The sequence below is a fragment of the Babylonia areolata genome, chromosome 4, assembly GCF_041734735.1.
Source record: "Babylonia areolata isolate BAREFJ2019XMU chromosome 4, ASM4173473v1, whole genome shotgun sequence".
Taxonomy (NCBI): Eukaryota; Metazoa; Mollusca; class Gastropoda; order Neogastropoda; family Buccinidae; genus Babylonia; species Babylonia areolata.
The window spans coordinates 32367410-32391584 of NC_134879.1; the positions used below are offsets into that span (position 1 = coordinate 32367410).

The 24175-nt window shown below is 39.1% G+C and overlaps 1 protein-coding gene across 4 annotated transcripts in view; it reads right to left on the minus strand.

Moving 5' to 3' along the window:
- Nucleotides 1–2407: 2407 nt before the first annotated feature.
- Nucleotides 2408–24175, minus strand: part of LOC143281071 (spastin-like) — a 35602-nt gene continuing 13834 nt past the window's right edge. For all 4 annotated transcript variants that reach the window (XM_076586000.1, XM_076585999.1, XM_076585998.1 and 1 more), the window contains 9 exons: nucleotides 23871–23945; nucleotides 22504–22575; nucleotides 20933–21008; nucleotides 20284–20375; nucleotides 19961–20040; nucleotides 18705–18827; nucleotides 17552–17622; nucleotides 15174–15214; nucleotides 2408–10199 (listed from right to left, as the gene is read on the minus strand). In XM_076586000.1, coding sequence (XP_076442115.1) covers nucleotides 10077–10199; nucleotides 15174–15214; nucleotides 17552–17622; nucleotides 18705–18827; nucleotides 19961–20040; nucleotides 20284–20375; nucleotides 20933–21008; nucleotides 22504–22575; nucleotides 23871–23945 — 753 coding nt within the window. In that variant the 3' untranslated portion in view covers nucleotides 2408–10076. The remainder of the gene's footprint in view (nucleotides 10200–15173; nucleotides 15215–17551; nucleotides 17623–18704; nucleotides 18828–19960; nucleotides 20041–20283; nucleotides 20376–20932; nucleotides 21009–22503; nucleotides 22576–23870; nucleotides 23946–24175) is intronic.

Sequence of the window (24175 nt, forward strand, 5' to 3'; positions counted from 1 at the left end):
CACACACACACACACTAGCTCACAGGCAAACATGTCATCATTAATATATTTAATATATTATGACGGTAACATTGTCTAACACATAGAAAAAAAAAAAAGCGCTCTTGCTGTATGTAACATTCATGTCGATCTTGTATCAGCATGGCTGGCTGCATGTAACCACTTGGACACTCAGGTAAGTGGAGTGAGGGTATCACTGCAGTGTTATGCATGCATACACTTTTCCTTCTTCACACAATACAGTGATATGAAGTCAGTTGCACGCAGCATTACCTGTCACAAAACTTTGACAAACTAACTTTTTTGTTTGTGTTATGTATGCATACATATTTCCACTCTTTAGCGATAACATGGAGCATTGCCTATCAAAAACACAATGCTTTGCATGCTGACATTTCTGTTTTTGGTTGTGCTTGATTTAACCGATATTGAACACACACACACACACACACACACACACACGCAAACACAAACACACTTTTTAAAATAACTTTTTTTTTCTTTTCTTTTTTCTTTTTTTTTTTTTTTTTTTGGCATTTGTTTTAATTAACCGATATTCAATGCACACACTTTAACATACTGGTGTTTCTGTGTTTGTGTTTGATTTAATTAACACACACACTTTTAAATAATGTTTTTGTTGTTTTTTTGGGGGGGTTGGGTTTGTTTTGTGTTTTTTTTTTGGTTGTATTTTTGTCCCAGAATTTGGGACATTTTGTGTTCCATATTTCAATGGTAATTAATGATGATGGGGTGATGACAGATACTGTGGGGTTCATTTAGATTTGGGACTACCTGACAAAGCTGTGCTTGTATATCATGTCATCAGCCAGGCCTGAGAGATACAGACAGCTGCAGTGCAGGTCAGAAAATTTGAGCAACACCCTTAAAAACATGTCTGTGATGTGGATGACCCTTGACTGTGTGGTTCCACTCTTTGAGCCCATAGCACACACAGCTCTTGGTTAGAGCCTGCCATGGGCCAAACAGATCACCTGAGATGGGGATCAGTCCTGTGTCCTTCCAGCGTCAGCCCAGGATGCTGACCACTTTGCCACAGCAGTTGTTTGATTTGTTTGATAGTCATGGCCGACAATGGCCATCAGAAAAGCAGAGGAGGCAATCGCTGCCCCCACTATATGGGCTAGAATTTGATTATTGTGGAGAATGTTGTGCCCAAGTTACGCCCCACTCTCTCGGCCATGAGGGCTTTAGGACAGTCAGTACTGGGATGGTCCCCAAAGGCCAACCAGTGCCCCCAAGGCTGCAGCACCAAAAACCAGTGCAGTCATAGTCCTTCAGAAAAGACTGAAACTGTAAATGAATTCCCATTGTAGTGGAGAAACCATAAGTCATACAGCTCTCATTTTGCTCTTGGCCCAACTGTAAGCTTATGTCAATCTCTGATGTGAGCTGAATGTTGAGCCCGTTTTGCATGCCAACATCTCAAAAACAGCAGAAATGGCCCAGTGACCTCTGTCTCTGTTATCACACCTATCAGCGCTGGTGTTCTGTCACAATGAGTAATCAGTGTGAAATGAAAACCATGGTGTGCAGAACTGTGTTGGTGTGGGGTTTTTTTCTCTGTAATCTTCACTTGCATGCACAGAAGTAACTAAGTACATGGGTGTGTAATCATGAACCCAGAGGAAAACACAGTGGGTATCAGGTGTGGGGAAGATATACATGTTATTTGATTATATTTGTGAGGAATAAAATGTGTTCCAGTGGCTTGAGATTAATTACAATGATAAATATATGTGTTGATTTCAGGTGTGAGGGAGATAGGTATAGTCTGGTTTCAGTCGTGAGGAAAATACAAATTTGTAGTTCGGTTCCAGGTGTGAGAAAAATATGTAGTCTGATTTCAGTCGAGGAAAATATAAACATGTAGCTATTTCAGGTGTGAGCAATAAATTAGTTTGATTTTAGTTGTGAGGAAATTTGACTTCAGTTGTGAGGAAGACATGAATATGTAGTCTGGTTTCACTATTCAGTTGAGGAAGATATAATTGTGTATTCTGATTTCTGGTGAGATGAAGACAAATGTGTAGTCTGATTTCAGGTGTGATCAAGACATAAATGTGTAGACTGATTTCAGGTGTGAGGAAGACATAAATGTGTAGACTGATTTCAGGTGTGATCAAGACATAAATGTGTAGACTGATTTCAGGTGTGATCAAGACATAAATGTGTAGACTGATTTCAGGTGTGATCAAGACATAAATGTGTAGTCTGATTTCAGGTGTGATCAAGACATAAATGTGTAGACTGATTTCAGGTGTGAGGAAGACATAAATGTGTAGTCTGATTCCTTGTGTGAGAAAGACATAAAAAAAAAGAAGAAGAAAAAAATAGAGTGAAACATGAACGCATAGTTTAGCTGCAGATCTGACAAAGGGAGCTGAGATACAGCAAGATTATGGGTCAGCAGTAAAAGGCTTTAAGAAAACCTTTCAGAGCTGTTTGGTGGCAGCTCTGACAACACAGCACTTTAACATCCTTAGAAATGGGAATAGGTAAGTGTGATAAATACTGAAAGTTGGGTTGGGGTCCAGGGGCTATACCACACAGGGGTGTCTGGGAGATGAAGACCCCCTGTAACTCTCAACAGAGGCAAATCCTGGGCTCTCCTTCCATGTTTTTAGAGTATTTTCCTAATGTATATATGGAAAGGATCACTCATTCTTTTTTTTTTTTCCTTCTTATTTTACAAGACTATGGACAATATATTGTATACCCTAAAATTTTCTCAATTTGTGCAAATCACGAGAATGACCAATTGGCTTCTTCAAAACATGGACTGGGATTCTGTCTAAATACAGATAATTCCCATATCTGATCCTACAAATAAGTTGATCATTCATAATAATAATAACAGTACATTTATATAATACTTTCAAACCTCTCACAGCTCTTTAACCCCTACACAGCTGCTGTTGTACTACTGGTTCTTGGTCATGGGTCTGAGCACTGTCTTTTTAACCCCTTGACTGCTGCACCCCTGTAAAGTGACATCACTGTGGCACGAGTTTGAAGTGCAGTTACTTTTGTGTGTACTTTTCAGTGATGTCATTGATGCTGAACAAAAACCAGGCAGTCGCAAAGAGGAAGAAGCCTCAGATAGAGTGGTGACTGGCATCCTGGCCTGTAAGCTCTGTCTTGTCTCATTTTGGTGACAGCTTTTCCTGACATCCTGACCTATAAGCTCTGTCCTATCTCAGCGAGGTGACAACCCTTCACTGACATCCTAACCTGTAAGCTTTGTCTTGCCTCAGTTAGGTGACAACCTTTCACCAACATCCTGACCTGTAAGCTCCGTTTTGCCTCATTAAGGTGACAGCCCTTCTCTGACATCCTGACCTGTAAGCTCTGTATTGTTTCAGTGAGGTGACAAGGACAAATGACTCAAGGGCTCATTCAGTGTTTGTCCAGAACAACCCCAAGAGGAAAATCCAGTGGAGGTAGATCGTTTTGAGGCCGTCACACCAGTTTTGTTGTTTGTTTTTTTATGTTGAATATCAGGCAATTCCAGCTCACAATCTCCTGAATACCAGCTGTGCACCATACCTTTTGATCTCTCACACACACACACAGTATACAAACAGTACACAGAGTGACAGAGAAAAAGCAAGGCCCAGTGCATTCTGAATCGGATTTATTCCAATGTTCATAAAAAAAACAAGTCTGAAATGATAATGGTGTGATGAATGGGCAATATGAGGTGCATGTTTAAAAAAAAAAAGATAAAAAAAAGACCTTCAGTGATGACAAAAAGTGATGAAATGTTTTGAGACAACACCTCAGCTCATAAATTAATCAACACATATATGGATTTTGTTTTCTCCTCAACTGAAAGACATTCTGCTTCTCTGCTCTGCTCTTTCATTGACCCAGTGTTTCATCTAATTTCCTTCATAATGGTTACATAACTATGATGTTGTGTCTTCCTTTTTGTTGTTGTTATTGTGGTGGTGTTTTTTTTGTTTTTGTTGTTGTTGTTGTTGTTTTTTGGGGGGTTTTGGTCAAATCATTTCTTCAATGATAATGTTCTGTCAAGTATCTTCTTAGCTCATGAGAAAAAAATACACACTAGAACATAAGATATTAACCAAATAGTAGCTGTATACAGCTGTGCTTATCTATAGAAATAGAATCTTTAAAATCAACTAGAATGCATTTCTTTGATTGTGAAAACATGACCATTTTTTCAGTATAGCCACAATCCCCAGTACACATCACACAGTAAATATTGCCCGTTCATTTTGAGGAATGCCAACAAAACAGCAGGCACACAGACAACATGCAAACCTCTGGTTAGATCATGTCAAACAACGTTAATTACAATAATCCTTGCAAATACAAAATCCTATGTAACCTTTTTCCTAACCAAGTACCAGAAAAAAAAGTGCTGATTCAGATTAAGATGTTATAATAGTTATAACCTTAAAACAAACACTAGAAAATACAACAAATGAGATTCTAAAATGTTGAGGGGGAAAAAAAGGAAGGGTGGGGGGATCCAGGACAGAACTGGAATATAGAATAGAACAGGTTAGGGTGGGCTTTAAACAGGTAATAACATATACCACCAAGTGGACGAGGAATGTGTGACCATATCAGATGTGTTTTAACATGTTCCGGAGCAACATGCAGAATTGTTTCTCAAAATTGTAACAAAATATCAACATTAATAATGTCAACCCCCATCCTCTGCACTGAACAGACATAAACATCCAGCTGTTTAAAGACAATTTGATAATAAGGTATTTTCCTTTTCCCAATCTGTATCTGATGTCCATGGTCCCGAATAAATAGGCATTTCTGTACACTAACACCACTATATTATTTCTGGCATCACCTACTGCACAATTAATTTCCAAACTTCATTACATTTAAGTAAATTTGCTCTAAAAAATTAACCGCAAGACAGAAGTCTTGTGATGCGGGTACCTCTCCAAACATGGCCGCCTGTTACCAGTGGGAATGGAATTAGCACAGACGTACTCATAAATAGAAAAAGGTTCACAACCTGGCCAAAACAGAACCGGATTAGTGCGACATTCATTTCCAAAGAACAAATAAGCCGACAAAGCAACACTTGTTTGGCAACTGTGTCTCCAGGTATCGGAAAAGACAGGTGTGCACAATTTGGACACATACACACAACACGACTTGCTTGATGTTTGGATGAAGCAGAAGAAAAAGAAGCTGCAGACGCGATGTCAATTCAAAGACAGGCACTGGAAAACCATGGCAAGAACACATGACAAGCACAAGCATCCCTCATCCAATGCAACATCAGAACAAAACAAAGCGCTGGCTTTGATGTAATACAGCCAACTAGGAACTGAATGTCCATGGCTAAAAGAGTCCCACATACTGACCAGGATTCCTACCCTGCCCCCCCGTGAGTGGTGGTCTGGCTGCTGGTCATTCAGAAGAGAGAATGAATCAAGGTCCCATGTCTGTATGCACTTAGTGCATGCAAAAGAACCCAAGATAACAGAAGGGTTGTGCCTGGCAAAGTTCTGCAGGAAAAAATTCCACTTTTAAGAGTAAAGCAAATACACAATTCGTTCATTCTTCCCCTTAAAAAAAACTTTTTGCAAATGTTGGCATCGCCATTTGAAAAATACATTATCCCAACCAATCACTTCATATATAGACTCGCACAATTTAAAAAAAAAAAAAAAAAAAAAAAATACAAAGGAAAACCACCGAAGGAAATAAACCACTATCAGTGCAATGCACCCTGACACCACCCTCCAAAAAAAAAGCCAATACTACAAAGAAAACTGAAAGACACAGTAACATTTGTGGATTACTCCACACAAAAAAAATTATAAAAAAACACTCTTCCACAAAATATGAATTTCCAAACTCTAAACCTTATTCAATGAACATAGTGATAAATGTAAACTCATCAATACTTCTCGCCCATGCTGTGGTTGACGTGGCACTATTCACCAATATGATCTTGCACACAAGTTACTCAAGGTTCCAACACGCTGGCATTCAAGGTGAGGGGTCAAAGAGCAGGGGTCAAAATGCGAATGACAACACTACAGGCATATATACAAACACACCAGGTCAATTAAAAAGTCTGCTGTACCACATACTCCAAACACTAAGACAAGCGAGAAAATGTCCATAAATTAGATGACAGATGGACAAACGCATCGATGAAAGTGAGTATCATGGTTCCCGATTTTTTAAACCATGTTCGGACAAACTATCCTTTTCACATCCCAAACATGGTCTTGAATGGGTTGATCGTAACCATTATTTGCTACATAAACATCTTGGATATGAGGTCGTAAGCTTCAAAACACTATTTTAAATGCAAACTTCATGGTGGTACAGCTGCTAATCATTCAATGTCCATAAGCAAAAATCAACAACTGAAGACAGATAACCTCTGGTGTGGACCATTCCCATTAATTCAAATAAAGAAAAAGAACAGGAACTATATTGTGCTCCAAACATATATATATATAAAGAAACTAGAAGAAAAAAAAATCACCATTTGAATAAGATTTATGCATCATCAACACACAAACACAATTTCCTGATCATCAAGGATAAGTTGTGTGGGAAACATATTACATGTGTAGTTTGTGCAGAGATACCAACTGTTACAATTTTGCCATATTTTGTTACGCTCGATTGCAGTTTGTTCCAAGGATACAACGTCAAAACTGTTCCGACAAGTTCATTTTTGACGACAGAGCATGCTCACATGCTTTCCTGTTGTAATGTTACCTAGACACTCCAGACCTTTCTATAATGAGACCAGGACAGTCACTACTAACTTTGGTCTCATGTGATGCTGCTCAGCTAATCACGTGCGAGTTTACACTGAAACAGCATTGAGTGGACCAATCTGCTAAACGATCTGCCCGAACATGAGAGAATGTGGCTAAATCAAGTGATAATATGTACATTTGCTAATATGGTTTGGAGTCCGAGTGTTCCTTCCAAATGCAAAACGTTCCTACCAAATTTCCTGATTGTTCTACAAACACTTGACAGGGGTTGGCATCTCTGAGCACTTTTTGACCAGTTGGATTAAAATTAACACAGGGAAAGGTTAGATGCTTTCTGCACTGATGCTCTTGAAATGTTACAGGAATACCGTGTTTCCATGCCAAGTCCTAAATCCATTCTTGTCCCGTCTCTCAGACCAGGTTAAAAAAAAAAGTTTTTTACAAGTCTCACAGCCATCTGGGCAGTGAATTCACAGCCAGTGTGTTAGGGGCTCAGCACAGGAAAGTGAGGCCCAGTCCTCTCTCCATCCACCATCTCAAACGTTCTGTTACTGCACAAACTTGCACTATGCCCTAATGTGCACATGTGAATGGTCCTTTTCAGTCACACAATATTGGGACAGGTCTGGTTCCAGAAAAAACAAACCAGAATCATCTTGACTGCTGCAATATAAGTGAAATATATCAAAACTACCCCCAAAATACCAGCATCAACCAAAGTAGCACACTACTAGCTAAACCAAAGCATGACACAAGACATATAGCTAGCCTCAATCACATGGTCACTGTGTGCAAGAGCATCAGTGCAGACTTGTACAACATTGATTTACAACAGAGTGAATGACGTTACAGCAAACATGTAACACCAGTTGAAGAGATCAGAAGCATGGCAGAATACTAACATAACCTACACAAATATAAAATGTAGTATGCAATCAAAATTGAGAAGGGGATAGTTTGTTTTTTTAACATAAGATGCCAGTCAAACAATACAATGCATTTTAGATCCCAACACAGCATAAGGTGGGGGTTTTCCTAACGGATCAAAACCTTATTTATTCACATTTTGATCTCTGTTATGGAAACACCCTATTAATATAAAAAATTAAATAAATAAAAAATTACCAGTATGCGCATGTTCACGTAACCAAATACACTACACCTTAAGCATGTATAGAAATGCTTGAACACAAATTCCTGAACACAAAACATGCAAGGTGAAATGAATACAAATCAGTTCAAAACCCTTGTGTATGTCAGTCAGAACAGACTGTCTGCTAATATTCTACCTTGGCACAAAATAGGTTGCTGCCTTGTTTGCTATGCCATCAGCGGAATGCAAGTTCAGAAACGAACAAAGCACAGCTGTCTACCTCCAGCAATCCACTTTGTAAGATAAACCAACACACAACAAACACCTCACCATCCTTCAGCCAATGGCACACACAAGAAGACACTGAACCACAAAAAGCAATCGATCAAAACAGAACAAAAATACTGCGGGTGATTTAACAAACCAGTAAGTCCACATGTAAACAAAAAACGGCAATACCACAAACGATTGAACAAAGCAATAAATAGACAAACATAAATTGGAAGCAAAAATGATTGTTGATAACAAGTAACTGTTTAACACTCGTCCCCATTAAAGAATAAACAATTCTTTGGGAAAAAAAAAAAAAAACTGCAATGCTCTGCTCCAGTCTTCGTCTCAACTTCTATGATTAAATGTTGTTATACATGATCATGATGAGAGTAAATAACTAATAAATGTTATGCATGATCTTAATGTGAATAAATAATAAAATGAAGTCTGATAGGTTAAATATTATCAAACATGATCATAACATGTGTATTAAAACTAATGAAACAAATTTCTTTAGCATGATAATGATGTGTGTAAATAATATAAAGATGTAAAGTTTTGAGTTTTTGCAAAATCACAAAACAATTGTACTGGCCACGCCTCCAGTCCTGGTCAAGCAAAGCAAAATACAACAGAAGGCAAAGATGATGTCTGATAAATAAACTGGTCTGTCTTCAGTTTCTCATATATTTTTTCAATTGTCATAAAAGTGTCATGCAAAAATACCTCTCAAATCAAAGAATACAAGAGCACATATCCTCTTAACTAGTGTGTTTCAGCCAGGAGAGTAAGCTGCAATTTAGAGAGTCAGAATGAATGCCGCACCACTGCTCAAAATATTTCTAAACAAATGAAAGTATTGACAAACATAAAATTGCATATTCAGAAACGTACACTGAAAAAAAGCAATGCTCATATACAAAAGAAAAAAAAGCACATAAACACACACACGCACCCCCCCCAAAAGATACATTTATATATACACACACACATCAACCTGTAAAAAAGATATGACCAAAAAATTGTCAACTGAAACAACATCTGTTTTTAAAAATCCAGATTACTATGCGTATCACCCAAAACAAATTATAATCAACGCTTGCAGAAAGAGGGAAAATCACTCCTTCCCGAGCATAAAAACTTAACACACGTACAGATCACTACTCTTATCACCCAAACAAACCATTAACAACTCTTAACATGGGTGTACTGGGGCCTGTGGGGGGGGGGGGGGGGGGATCACTTATCCAAACGTGAAAACTACAGACATTACAATGTTTATCACCCAAAATAAAGCACATCTCTTAAAGTTTAACGGGTAAGAAAAAGAATCACACTTCTCCAAACAAGAAAACAAAAAGCACATAGACGGTACTATGTTCATCACCCAAAACAAAATCATAATAATCTCCTTAATGGATAAGAAAAATCAGCACACCTTCCGAACATAGAACATAAAGTATGCAGTCATCTGAACTACATGATTATTTCTTCCTTCATTCAATCCACATACTGCCAGTTTTGGTTTGGTGGTGGGGTTGTTTTTTTGGGGGGAGGTGGGGGGAGGGTTGTCAAAGCCAACACAGTTTAATTTTCAAAAAGGACTAGAGAGAACAACAAAATACATAATCATCTGAACCGTGGTTATTTCTACTTTCATTCATTCCATATAAATTATAATGCAGGTGTAATGGGGTGTTTGTTTGAGGGTTTTTTTATGCCAAAGCCATCAACACACACACCCACACAAAGTCTGTCAATTACAAAGAGGAGTAGTAAAGAAAACCTCTCTCACACACACACACACACAGCTTGTTGTTTACCAAGAGGAGTAAAAGAAAAACCACACACACAACACGCACACAACACACACAACTGCAGGAGGTGGGGGGGGAGGGCGGTGGTTAAGGACATGACAACTAGTGGCCCAGTGGCCGTGGTCATACAGTGATGTCCCCGTACTCCCTGTTCCAGTCCTCGTACTTGGCCAGCGTCTCCATGGGCACACTCCTTCGGATCCGCTTCACAGAGTCCACAAAGTCTGACATCTTGATGTCACGCACCTGGAAAGTAAACACAGAAACATGAGAACATTAGTCCATGAAGTCTAACTACATGACATCACACACTTGGAAAGTAAACACAGAAACATGAGAACAGTAGTCCATGAAGTCTAACAACTTGACATCACACACTTGGAAAGTAAACACAGAAACATGAGAACGTTAGTCCATGATGTCTGACAACTTGACATCACACACTTGGAAAGTAAACACAGAAACATGAGAACATTAACCCATGAAGTCTGACAACTTGACATCACACACTTGGAAAGTACCGTAAAGTTCAGTCTATTGAGCGCACCGGTATATAAGCCACACCCACTAAATTTTGGAAAAAATTGAACTTTATACATACATAAGCCGCACTGGCTTATAAGCCACACTTATTTCCGGTACCGGAACACATACTGATGCTACAGAAAAGCTGTCAATACTATAGGTTATGAAATAAATACAAGCGGGAACAACAGAAAGAAAAGCAAGCGAAAATACTGCTAGTGCCACACACAAAAAAAAAAAATAAACACAATAAAAATAAGATCCATAATTCAGGGATAGTCACATTTATTCAACGTCATCCTGCTCACTGAATCCACTGAAATCTTCGTCTTCAGTGTCCGAGCTGAAGAGAACCAGCACAGCTTCCTCCGCCATCTTGTCACTGACTTCAGCCTCGCTTTCACTTCATAAACATGAAGGTGGAGGTCACTGCTGGTTCGTTGCTTGCACTGTCGTCTGCTAGGTCGATCGCCTTCAATTTGAAGGCTGCATCATAGGCATAACGTCGCGTTTTCGGCATGATGGTGTACACTTGAGCAGAGTAGAACTGAATGCTGATCTGAAGGCTTTAATGTGTGTGGATTTGATTTATAAAACGTGAACAGTTAGCACACTATCCTGAAGCTCATCCAAAAATTCATGGACAGAAATCATGATTTTGGTGAGTTGAAGGGCAGCTAAGAATAGACGAGAATGTGACACTCCCAGGATCGTTAAAATCCTCAATTAAGCCGCATCACTGTATAAGCCGCAGAGGTTGAAGCTGGAGTAAAACGTTGCGGCTTATAGACCAAACTTTACGGTAAACACAGAAACATGAGAACATCAGTCCATGAAGTCTGACAACTTGACATCACACACTTGGAAAGTAAACACAGAAACATGAGAACATTAGTCCATGAAGTCTAACAACCTGACATCACAGACTTGGAAAGTAAACACAGAAACATGAGAACAGTAGTCCATGAAGTCTAACAACCTGACATCACAGACTTGGAAAGTAAACACAGAAACATGAGAACAGTAGTCCATGAAGTCTAACAACCTGACATCACACACTTGGAAAGTAAACACAGAAACACAAGTCCAGAAAGTTCAAAATCTTGACCTTACAGACTTGGAAAGTAAACACAGAAACATTAGTTCTTCAGCTGAGCATATAGTGTAGTGTAAATCACGAACTGACTGACTTGATAGTCGTGTCCAACTATGACCACCAGAACTACAGAACAGCAGGCAAATGCTGTCCAGACTGTCTGTCTTGCCCAAGTTGCATCCCCACTTTCTAGGCCAAGAGGGCTTTAGAACAGTAGGCACATGGATGGGTGAGTTTAAAGACCTATTGGCAAGTGCCCTTGAGGGCAAACTTCAGGGCTTGGAGCAGACAGTGACAACGAAGCATCCTTCGTAAGGCATGGAGCACTGTCTCTGGGGTAAAATAAGATATATGATTTTGTGACGGGTGAATAATTTTGTGATACAATATCAACTTTTTAAGCCAAATTTTCTTGGACTACATTTAACCCTTTTGCTGCCAGGGAAATAAGATTTAAGTGAAATCTATTTGTCATGGTTTTTTCACAAAAAAAATATGACAAAAAACAAGAATCTGATTTCAGAACAACAGCATGTCACTGAAAATATATAAAATTGGAAAACATAATGTTTTGTATTCTTTATTCATTTACCTTTGAGAAAATATATATATACTTTTATGGGTCTTTCTCCAGTAACAAAGAGCACAGAAGTTTTTGAAAATATATACCTGTACTGTTGCACTAAAATATCATATCAAGTGTCAAGGCATGCTGGAAAAAATGAAGGGGAATGGACTGGAAAGGCAGAAAAAGCAACACAGTGAAGGAACAAACGAAGAAAGCAATGGAAAAAACATTTATAGCACAGAATTTCCAGAAGGGAGGGATGCTATCATTAGGTAGGTCCGGCCGCCATGTAATGCTGTCTAACTATGACTGACGGATTGTATTTTTGTAATTTTTCACTTCACCCTAGCAAGCGCGATACTGCATACATCGAGCTGAAAGATATATCAGAAAATAAAACCACCTTTGTTCTTTCCTGTTTGTGTTTCTTTTTTTTTGTGTGCAAGACACTGTGAGTGAAACTGACCGCCCAAAGTGGAGTATCCTTCATTCTTCAAAACACAGCGCGGTAAACAAGTTTGCCGATGTCTGCTTTGGTCTGAGAGGGTTGGTGACAAAAGTAGGTTATGGACATTACTCCTTACAACCAATCGACTTAAGAGACCTATCAAATAAAAGATCACATTCTCTACTTTATGTGGGCTAAGTTTCCAGTTGATATATTTTACTCGATTTACAAAAAAGATGGCTCAAAATTTACCTGTTTTTCTTGACACTCTACTGCGCTTCCAGTCAAAGTAAATCTTCTAGTCAAACCCACCACTGAAAAATTCATTCTTTCATCTTTAAAATGCTTCATAAAATGACCCGAAAGCTTTTAAGGAGCAGCGCCCATTTAACAAAAAAGAATCTGAGGTCTCAATGCCTGGCTTCGTGGAAGTCTTGTCACATAGCTCAACATAATTGAGGTTTTGATTCAAATATTTGAATGATAGGTTTCATAATTTTAGTTAATATCACCGTTCTCTGTTGTGAAACAATTTTCTCTCCGACAATGAAAGACAGCCAAGAACTCCATCAAAACAGCAGATGAATTTTTCAGTGAGAAGTTCAATTGGTTTTGTTCAACTTTGTGATTGCACAACATACTTACTCTATTTTCTTACTTCTGTTTTATTTCTCACACTCTCACACACACACACACACATATATATATTACAGAGAGAGAGTATCCATCACACACACACACACACACACATATATATATATTACAGAGAGAGAGTATCCATCACACACACACACACACACACATATATATATATTACAGAGAGAGAGTATCCATCACACACACACACACACACACATATATATATTACAGAGAGAGAGTATCCATCACACACACACACACACATATATATACATATATATAGACAGAAGAGAGAGAGAAGAAAACCTAATCAAAATAACACTACCAGGCGTACATTTGATGCTGTATTGTAAGACTGTTGTTTCCTTTCAACCTTTTTATACTTATGCATGCATTAGTTCAACTGGATGTCTGTACTTTACAACTGGTACGATCAACTGTGCTAATAATGATGTATAAACAAGAAAACAGTTACATAAAGTGATGCATGCATACTGATTTTGAAACACACACACACACACACACACGCACACACACACACAAATCCTGAAAAATATCTAAAAGGAGTATCATTTTTAGCATTAATGGAGTACATTATCCCCGATCATCTTGAATAAAGCTTATTTTTTCTTATCAAAAGCTGTCATTTATCAAGATTTATTATTAACATTTGCTGTCTTTTAAGTCTACAGTCTTCTTGAACCTGAAAATATCGTAAATGTTTATGTAGTTGCAATAGTTTTTTAGTTTGTCATTTTAGTAACGCTACCATCAAAACAGCAGGATTGGACAAGCAGAAAATAAGCATTTTCCTCAGAATGTATTACACTGGCATTCAGCCAATAACATTAACAGCCAACTAAAAAAAATCTGAGGTCTTCTGTTTACTATATCAATCATATATGAAGAGTTTTGACAATGAGAATGCATAAATGGCAATTCTACACAGGTTCTAAAATGTAATTTTGTGAGATTGGTTAACTCACTCGGGACGACAAGTTTTCTCCCTTGCTTTTCCCCACAGACGGCCCATTTGTAAGGGTTTGGAAAAAAATTACAAAAAATACAAAATACTGTGTAAGAAAATGAAACTTTCAGAACTGGTTTATTACGTGTTGAGCTATTACATATAAAAAAAAATCAAATTTCTCATCTTATTTTTACAGTTTTGCCATATGTAGAAAATACTGCCAATTTTTCACCCCGAATCACCATACCCATGCTCGCTTTCTGCATTAAATTCGCTTTCTTCTTCGTCATCATCCACCTCTTCAATGTCCAACCCTTCAGTTTGTAGCATTTCAAGTACTTCGGCAACCCTAAAACATTGCCGTCGCTGCCTTGTTCGCTTCACAACATTCTGAGAAGAGCCCACTTTGCTAACAGGCTGGCACGCGAGCAGACGACCGGTCAGTGACTTTGTCAGCGTGTGTGCAAGACAGGCCACACATCCCAGGCTGACCAATCATACCATTCGATTGTGGAGTGACCCAGAATAGCACACTCTGCTTGGCTAATCACAAAATCACGTGTACAGCGCATGATGGAATTTTCCTTTTGGAGAATGCTATTCCATTCCTTCGTCCGAAACCGAATACGTTTTGTGTAGGAATGCGTGAGCATTCCTTCGTCCAGAAAGAGTTAAAATCGCATAATTTTTTGAAAATTCATTCGTCCGGAAAGAGTTAAAATCGCAGAATTTTTTGAAAATTCAAAACTCATCTCAAAAACTATTTGAGATATTGCTTTGAAATTTGGTGTGGCTTCTTACTTTATTGCACTCTTTCATTCTTGCAAATATGAGGCTTCTGCTATGAATCTGAAAATTTGGCCAGACCTACCTATATTTATACTGAAAGACAGTTGGTCTTCAATCGGGGATGTAATGATGGCTCTGAAGACACACAGACACTGTTGCTGTTCTGACAGGTTAACATGGCTTACCTTGTTTGCATCCACTGATCGCACTTCAGTCACACTGAGCTCTGGAGAGAAAAAAAACAACAAAATACATTCACAACACTGATGGGGGAAAAAAACCCAGGTTAATACTAAAAATGGGAAAACTTCTTAATACTAGAAACTGTCAATACATGCATTTAAACTGTTCCAGATTTCCAATGAACATACACCACTTTGTGTGACAATGTGTGGATCTGCACAGGGACAAATAAATGTTCTTTCGTGATCTCTCTCAACACCAAGAGAATCCTTCATCACAACCAACACACAGGCAGAACAATTACCAGTTAACTCACTCGCTGCCATTGTCCGCATATGCGGACATCATCGGAGAAAGCGTTGGATGCCAATGTCCGCATATGCGGACTTGGATTTTAAAAAGTCGTGCTGTCGGAGTGACGCGTCGGATGCGAAAATCAAAAGCAGATGTGATATCTTACGTCACCTCTGGTCAGCTTTTCATTCACACACGCTGCGTGTGTGTCGCGATAAGCTCAACCGCACTTGATAACAAAGCGTGCCCCCTGTCAGCTTTGTAAGTTGTTTGACAAGATGGCGTCACGGCGAAGTGTTCGACACGGTCGGAGAGGTGAAATGTTACTCAGCGTCGAAGATGCTTTGGAAATGATCCAAACTGAAGGCTCTGATGTCGAAGGAGATCATGTTGATTCTTCGGACAGTTAATTTGAACCAGATCCCGATGAACTAGAAACAGATTCGGCCACTGAAGAGAGTGTTTACAATGGAGAGGAAAGTGAGGAACATGTGCCAGCAGATGAGACAGACACAGACGACGAAACCACTGAGGAAATGGACGATTTTGCAAGTGTTTTCACCAGTGATTGGACTGACAATTTTTCCTTTTTCCCTCTTGCACATCCCTTCACTGGAATACCAGGTTTGTCAGCTGACTGGCCAGTCAACACCCAGCCGGTTGAGTTTTTTTCTTTGTTCTTTGATGTTCATTATGTAGAGACAATATTTTTTCTTGTATGAGTGAATTTCAACTTTCTTCACCACCTGTTCATACTTCATTGCATGCACTAGGTCTTCAGTTCCTCAAATAGTGTTAGAATGTGATGTGGAACATGTTGGTGTACCTTTCTGATGGGTGCAAAAATGCTAAAAAATACACTAAATATGGATACCACGATCAACATCAAGACGGTGAGTAAATACTTTGATTTTTTGCACACATATGGAACAACATTCCTTGCATACATATACTAAATATCAATTGTCTGGGTGTTTATTTGGTTTTTTTACAATTTTTTCCCCATCCTATACAAACCCTGGGTTTTCAGGGATTGGCAAGGGCAAAAACTCTTGGCATGGAGTGAGTTAAAAGATTGGTGACTTGAGTCATGAAGTTGGCAACATGGCAAATCTTGATTCACTGAGTTTTTGTTGTGGGCTTTGTAAGGCTGCTGACCAGTTTTGTATCTGTGGTTTTTCTTTCAAAATCTCAGAAATCCTATCAACATTTCTATCAGAAAAAAATAAAAATAATGTCAGCAGACAGATGACAATCTTCATTATATGCAATCAAATAATCAAAGATGTGTCTGGGTTTATGTGTAGGTCAGGCATCTGCCTATTTTCTTTCTTTTTTAAATGCCCATCTGCAGCGTAAATGGATCAGTCCACACAATTTGACACCCCCTGAAAAACTGAGCAACAAATTTCTGATACAGACAAGAGAAAAAAATCAACTTACTGGTGAAATAAATAACTACACCACAAATTATTCAAAGAAATCTCAACTGTAACCATATCAAGTATTTCCAACCGTTGCTAAGGCATTTCCCATGGTTGCTGTGCCATAACAAAGTGTAGCAAAGGTCTTCCTTTGCTGTACAAGCGCACAAAGCTGTAAAGGTTGTGATGATGAATATCAGTTTCAATTTCAAGGACTCAAAGAATACAGAATGATCCTTCTATGCTACACACCTGCTTTCAAAAACGTTTACAAGGAACAGATCTCTGACTTCCGCAAAAAACGAAGGCACTTGGTCAGGCCTTGAGAGCCTTCCCTAGGTTTGCATAAAATATCAATTTGAAATAAAAATATGATAAATATGAAGATACGTAGAATGCAAACAACTGAAATAACAAAAACGAACTACCTTCAGCAAACTTGTGTGTATCCACATATGCAAGCATACTCATAAAAGCCTGTAATACACACACACGCGCGCGCGCGCACACACACACACACACACACATACTCCCATGCACGCACATACAAAATGTAACGCTCATTTAACAATTTTCAGTCTCACAGACACCAAGACCTAACCCTCAACTGAGAAGCACACCCAGGCCCCACCCCCACACAGGGGGACAAGTGCCGGACTCACCTCTGATGGGCCCCAGTGCAGCATCCTTGGCCAGCGCTGTCAGGTCACTGCCAGAATAGCCGTCCGTCAGTCTGCAACACACGTACATTGTCCACACTAACATCACCATTGCAATATTTTAAAGTATCTCTTGTCAACATTCAGTACGAATAAAGATGCACAAAACACAACAAAGTAACCTATAAACATATATATTATCATTGTGTTTATTTCCTATTTTCATTTCTTTTTCTCTTTATACATCTTTCTATCAAGAACCCTTTTACTACGTAAAGATGTAATAAAAAGAAGAAACGTCACCCTTAAAAACTGCTTTTCTTTCTTTTTTCTTTTTTGGGGGGTGGGGGGTGAGGATGGACACTATCTTGTAAGATCTGACAAGACAAAGCAAATAAAATTGAAACAGAAATGTCTGGTGGTACTTTATGTGCCAGAGGGCAGGATGAGAATTAACTCCCACAGGCAACTTTAGTCCACTAGACAGTCCACCGCAACTGGTGACTCTAGCTAACAATGAGGGGTGATGTTCAAAGGACTGTTTTTCACATTGTATCAAAACTGGACAGCTGCAGCCAACTCCCTCCCCTTGACCAACTTTGAAGTAGACAAGACCACTGTGTTGTTTTGACACAAACCAGACTGTGTGACTGAGTGCATTCAGTCTAAAACATCTGGTGGTGGGGAGTATTTTTCACACAGAAACCTGCCAGCGAAAGAGTTAAACAAGTCTGACTGAGAGCGTCAAGTCTAAAACATCTGGTGGTGGGGGGTGTTTTTCACACAGAAACTTGGCAGCAAAAGAGTTAAACAAGTCTGACTGAGAGCGTCAAGTCTAAAACATTTGGTGGTGGGGGGTGTTTTTCACACAGAAACTTGGCAGCGAAAGAGTTAAACAAGTCTGACTGAGAGCGTCAAGTCTAAAACATTTGGTGGTGGGGAGTGTTTTTCACACAGAAACCTGGTGGCGAGAGAGTTAATTAAGTCTGACTGAGCAACAAGTCTAAAATATTAGGTGGAAAGTTTTTTTCACACGGAAACCTGGCAGCGAAAGAGTTAAGAAAGTCTGACTGAGCATGTCAAGTCTAAAATATTAAGTGGTGAGGAGTGTTTTTCACACAGAAACTCCGCAGCGGAACAGTCAAGTCATACTGACGTGGCCAGTTTGCTGAGGTCGTCCTCTGCCAGACAGCAGCCCTGTTTGTTCAGCAGGTGTTTCAGCATGCTCCGCCGGGTGCCGTGGTCAGGAATCGTCACGTACACACGTTTCGGGAAACGTCTGCCACAGTCAGTCATCACACATTTTTACACTTGCTAAAGTAAAACAAAGGCTTATAAGCGCAGTACCCCGCCCCCATCTCAGATGGGGCTCACCATGCTTTACAATGAAACATACAAATTTAAGAGTAAGTGATATAAACGTACAAATCAATCAACACTGTCAATATCACAGTCTCACTTCACATAGACCTGAATCACAGCAAAATGAATAAATCCCATTCACCATAATGAAAATACACCCCAAGGAACCAGACATCTCAAAAATCACACACACACACACACACACACACACACACACACACACACACAAATGCATTGACTCATAAAACTGATTTATACTCACTTTTTTTTTAATCAAGAATCAATTGTACATTCAATACCTGTGCAGTAAACATCAATGTTTCTTTCTGGGTTTGGGTTTTTTTTGTTTTTTTGTCTTTTTCATTTCTTCTTTTTTTTTAAGTCAAGGCTTAATTGGAACACGTCACAACACATGTTTATAGATAAATAGGACAAGAATAAAATCTGAAACAAAAGTCCTTCACCAATGAACATTTAAAGCAGGTTTATCAAAACTCCCTATTTCTGATAAAACCGCTGTGTGCACCCCAATACATGGTGGATAAAGAATGGTCATGGCTCCCATCTGTCAGAAATGACTCATCACAATATTTATCCAATGCAAACAAAGGATATTTTGTCATTTCAGTTTTCCTATGGGCCAAGTATTTCAACAGACAGAATGAACAGGTTCTGATAACACATTAATACTTTCTTTAATAATGTGTTAATATGTTTATAATCAGGTAACTTTTTTTTTCTTTCTTCTTTGTGAAATATTGACGAAACACTCAATGTCAGAGGCATGACCAAGGTTAACATGCATGAATGGGACTATACTTGGGCCTTATTTCCTTTACCAGGTGTTTCTTCTGTTCAGTTTTGCAGTTTGTTTTCTTCAGGTTCAACGGAACCCATATTTACAATTTTTCATCATTGCTTTCAGCAACAAATGACAAAAAAAAAAAAGATTGACAAGTGAAAGCAGATAGCCCCAGTCCTCTGTGTGTCTGTGTCTGTCTGGAAGTGCGTGCGTGCATGCGTGTGTGTGTGTGCATGTGTGTGACTGACCTGAGCACAGCGTCATCCAGCTCCTGGGGACGGTTGGTGGCCCCCATGATCAGAATGCGATCCTCTGGGCTGGACGACACCTGGAAATTTAAAAAAAAACAACACATTCCACACCTGCAGGAATTCTCTTTCAGCAAAATCAGATTCCACATTCGCCAACCTCACCACGAGCGTCATTCACACATGAAAGTAACCATACATCAGTCAACAGTCTAGATTGTAACATACCTCCATGTTTTAAAGCATGAACATCTGGAAGCATTTCTTAAAACCTTTTTTCTCAAATCTGACTGATGACAGAAAAAAGGATTTGCTGGACTTACACCATCAAACTGTACAAGGAACTCTGTCTTCAGACGACGGCTGGCTTCGTTCTCCCCTTCCCGCCTCTCCGACAGCAGTGAATCAATTTCATCTGGTTGGAATCAAACACCAGGAACACTGTTCATGACCTTTCACATAGCGATGATAATAATAATAGTACATTCAAACAATGCTTTCAAACCTCTTTGCAGTAACACATCAGTCAGAAACTTACCACACAAACACACACACACACACACACACACACACGCACTTGCACTCACACACAGAAGAAATAGATGAGGATCAATAAAAAACAGATACTGAATAGACTGCCTTATTGATACAAGTCCTGCACCAAACCACCAGTTTGTCTGGGAAACAAACAACATTCACTATCTTTGATCTGGTACAGTTTGGAATGTTGTGGAACTGGAAGGTTCGCTATCATGTTAATTCATAATATCTAATTAAATATCTATATATGTATACTTATACGAAATAAGTGTATTTGCAGGCGAGTGTGTGTGCACAACTGTCTGCATCTGATAACAATATGAAACACAATAAATGTAACTTATTACTTTTGTGCCTTGTGCAAAAGAAATCATTTCTGTACGCATGTGTGTTTGTGCAAACATTCGACAATATCTTATGTAAAATACTAACCAATGAAAACGATGGCAGGCTGCAACTGCCGAGCCGCCATGAAGAGAGTGCGTACCAGTTTCTCCCCTTCACCCACCTGTCCACACCAAGAAACTGGTTAACATTCACCCTATGCCCAGTGTTCAGAAGTCCAATTTTCACATTTTATTTCAGTTTCAGTTTCAGTTTCTCATGCAGGCATCACTGCATTCAGACAAATCCATATACACTACACCACATCTACCCTGATGCCTAACAGCAGTACAACTCAATAAGCAAGTCAGACCTTGAGTGCATGCATATATATACCATCAGAGTGCATTTCTTCTTCAGAATTTTGCCAGAGGACAACACTTTTGTTGCCACAGGTTCTTTTTCAGTGTGCCAAGTGCGTGCTGCACATGGGACAAGGTGTATCGTCTCATCCAAATGATTAGATGCTCAGTTTGATTTTCCCGTCGAACTTGGGAGAAAGGGTGACGTCGGGGTCTGAGCCCAGACCCTCACGGACACTGTACTGGCAGAGAAGAATCCTAACCATTCTGCCGTCTTCCACCTCATTTGTAAAGAATATTAATACTAAGGTGGGTTTGTTTGTTTTTTTAGACTCTAGATTTTGTGCATGCCTCAAGTTCTAGGAACTGATTTCACACATTTTCTGATTGAGAACAAAATACATCAGCACAAAAATTTGCAGTGTTAACTTACCTCCTCTTTTCAAACTCATCTTCAAGCAGTTTTGTCATTTTGTTACACCAAATTTTATAAAGGCAACCTCACGTTTGTGTGCCTGAACACCCTTTTGTGTGTACACACATTCAGAAGATCAAATGTGCATGTAAAGATCCCGTAATTGATGTCAGTGTTCAGTGGATTGTGGAAACAAGAAAATATATACCCAACATGCACAGCCCCGAAAATTGAGTATGGCTGCCTATGTGGTAGGGAAAAACATACATGTAACAGCCCACTCATACATACAAGTCAATGTGGGAGTTTCAGTCCATGAATGCAGCAGAAAAAGAAGAAACACCATCCAAAGAACAGAACTGTCATCAGTAATGTCTATTCACACCATTCCACAGGAACCGTCAGACTTTGGTGATCAGACTGCCATTAGACATTGTTGCTTTTTTTTTCTCTCTCTCTCAAGGCTTGACTAAGCGTGTTGGGTTACGCTGCTGGTCAGGCATCTGCTTGGCAGATGTGGTGTAGCGTATATGGATTTGTCTGAATGCAGTGACGCCTCCTTGCGCTACTGATACTGATACTGCTTACAGCCAAGCAGAATGCACAGGGCCATATCAGGACTGCCTAACTATATGAAAAATTGTACCATGTTAAATACAAAACTTTTGTCAAAAAACAAAAGAAACTGCAAAACACAGTTCATGTAAACCATGAAGCTCCTTAACAAAAATGAGAGTAGGTTGTGTTGAGGACATAAGCCCTTCTGCTTAATTTATCATCCCCAAACCTCCAGCACACAACAGCTTAAAAAAAATTATATATATATATATATATATATTTTTTTTTTTTTTTTTTTTTTTTTTTTTTACACCTCAACAAAGACAATATTTCAGAACACTCACCCATTTTGATGTCAGACTGGATGCACTGATATTGAAAAAGACGGAGTTCGACTCGTTCGCAACAGCTTTGGCCTGCAATGTAAAAATGACACTCATCACTTGACATAACAAAACACTGAAAATGACTCATCACTTGATGTAACAAAACACTGAAAATGACACTCATCACTTGACGTAACAAAACACTGAAAATGACTCATCACTTGATGTAACAAAACACTGAAAATGACACTCATCACTTGACGTAACAAAACACTGAAAATGACACTCATCACTTGATGTAACAAAACACTGAAAATGACACTCATCACTTGACGTAACAAAACACTGAAAATGACACTCATCACTTGACGTAACAAAACACTGAAAATGACACTCATCACCTGACGTTACACAAAAATGACACTCATCACCTGACGAACAAAACACTGAAAATGACACTCATCACCTGACGTTACACAAAAATGACACTCATCACCTGACGGAACAAAACACTGAAAATGACACTCAACCTGACGTTACACAAAAATACACTACATCACCTACGAACAAACACTGAAATGACAACTACATCCTGACCGTTACACAAAAATGACACTCATCACCTGACGTAACAAAACACTGAAAATGACACTCATCACCTGACGTTACACAAAAATGACACTCATCACCTGACGGAACAAAACACTGAAAATGACACTCATCATTTGACGTTACAAAAAAAAACAACCACAGACACACTAAAACAGACACTCATCAACTGACGCAACAAAACACCTGAACAGCAATACAAAAAAAACAAAAAAACACTCTACCACTCACAGAATCAGATAACTGAAGATTTTGTTAAACAGCCCATGGCCACTGACCATAAACTAACAACAACAACAATAACAACAATAATAATTATAATAATAACATTAATGATGCAGACTGACAATCACACCTCCCTGGCAGAGAGCTTGTGGTGTTCACAAACAGAAGCTGTACGTATGTAAATATACGTGCCTCCAAGTAAAAATGTGTGAACATACACACAAACAAGCTCAAGAAGCACATCAGTCAATAAGATGGCAGGGAAGATGGAAGAGGCGTGCTTTGAGAGATGGTTTACAACAATAAAAAAACTGGACAGGGGAATCCACTCGATGGACTGAGAAAGGCAGCTTGTTCCATACTACTGGACCAAGACAGGAGAAAGAACCCTGACTGTGGGATTTTTTGCTTCTTCAAGGAACAACCAGCAGTCTTGAGTCAGCAACTGAGTGTAAAGACGTAGGAGGAGCATCGATGCAAAGCAAGTTACAAAGGGTATGTCGCAACCAGGTTCACAGCAAGGAAAGAACAATGCACAACAAGAGCCTCACCAGCATCGTCTTTCCGTTTCCAGGTGGACCAAACAGCAGCAGACCTCTTGCCGGTGCTCGCAGTCCTGTGAACAGCTGTGACACAGTCCAACACATTTCAGTGCTAACTCCATTCAATTCATTTTGTACTGCACTGCTTTGCACTGCATTGCATTACATTCGATTTTACTGTACTGTACTGTACTACTTTTCTGTCACAACACATTTATCTGAGTAAAATTTTGGCTGCTAGCGCATCTCATTGCCTCAATGCAGCGCCACATATATTTCTTTCTTTTCTCCATTGTATAAGTTTATTTGTTTTA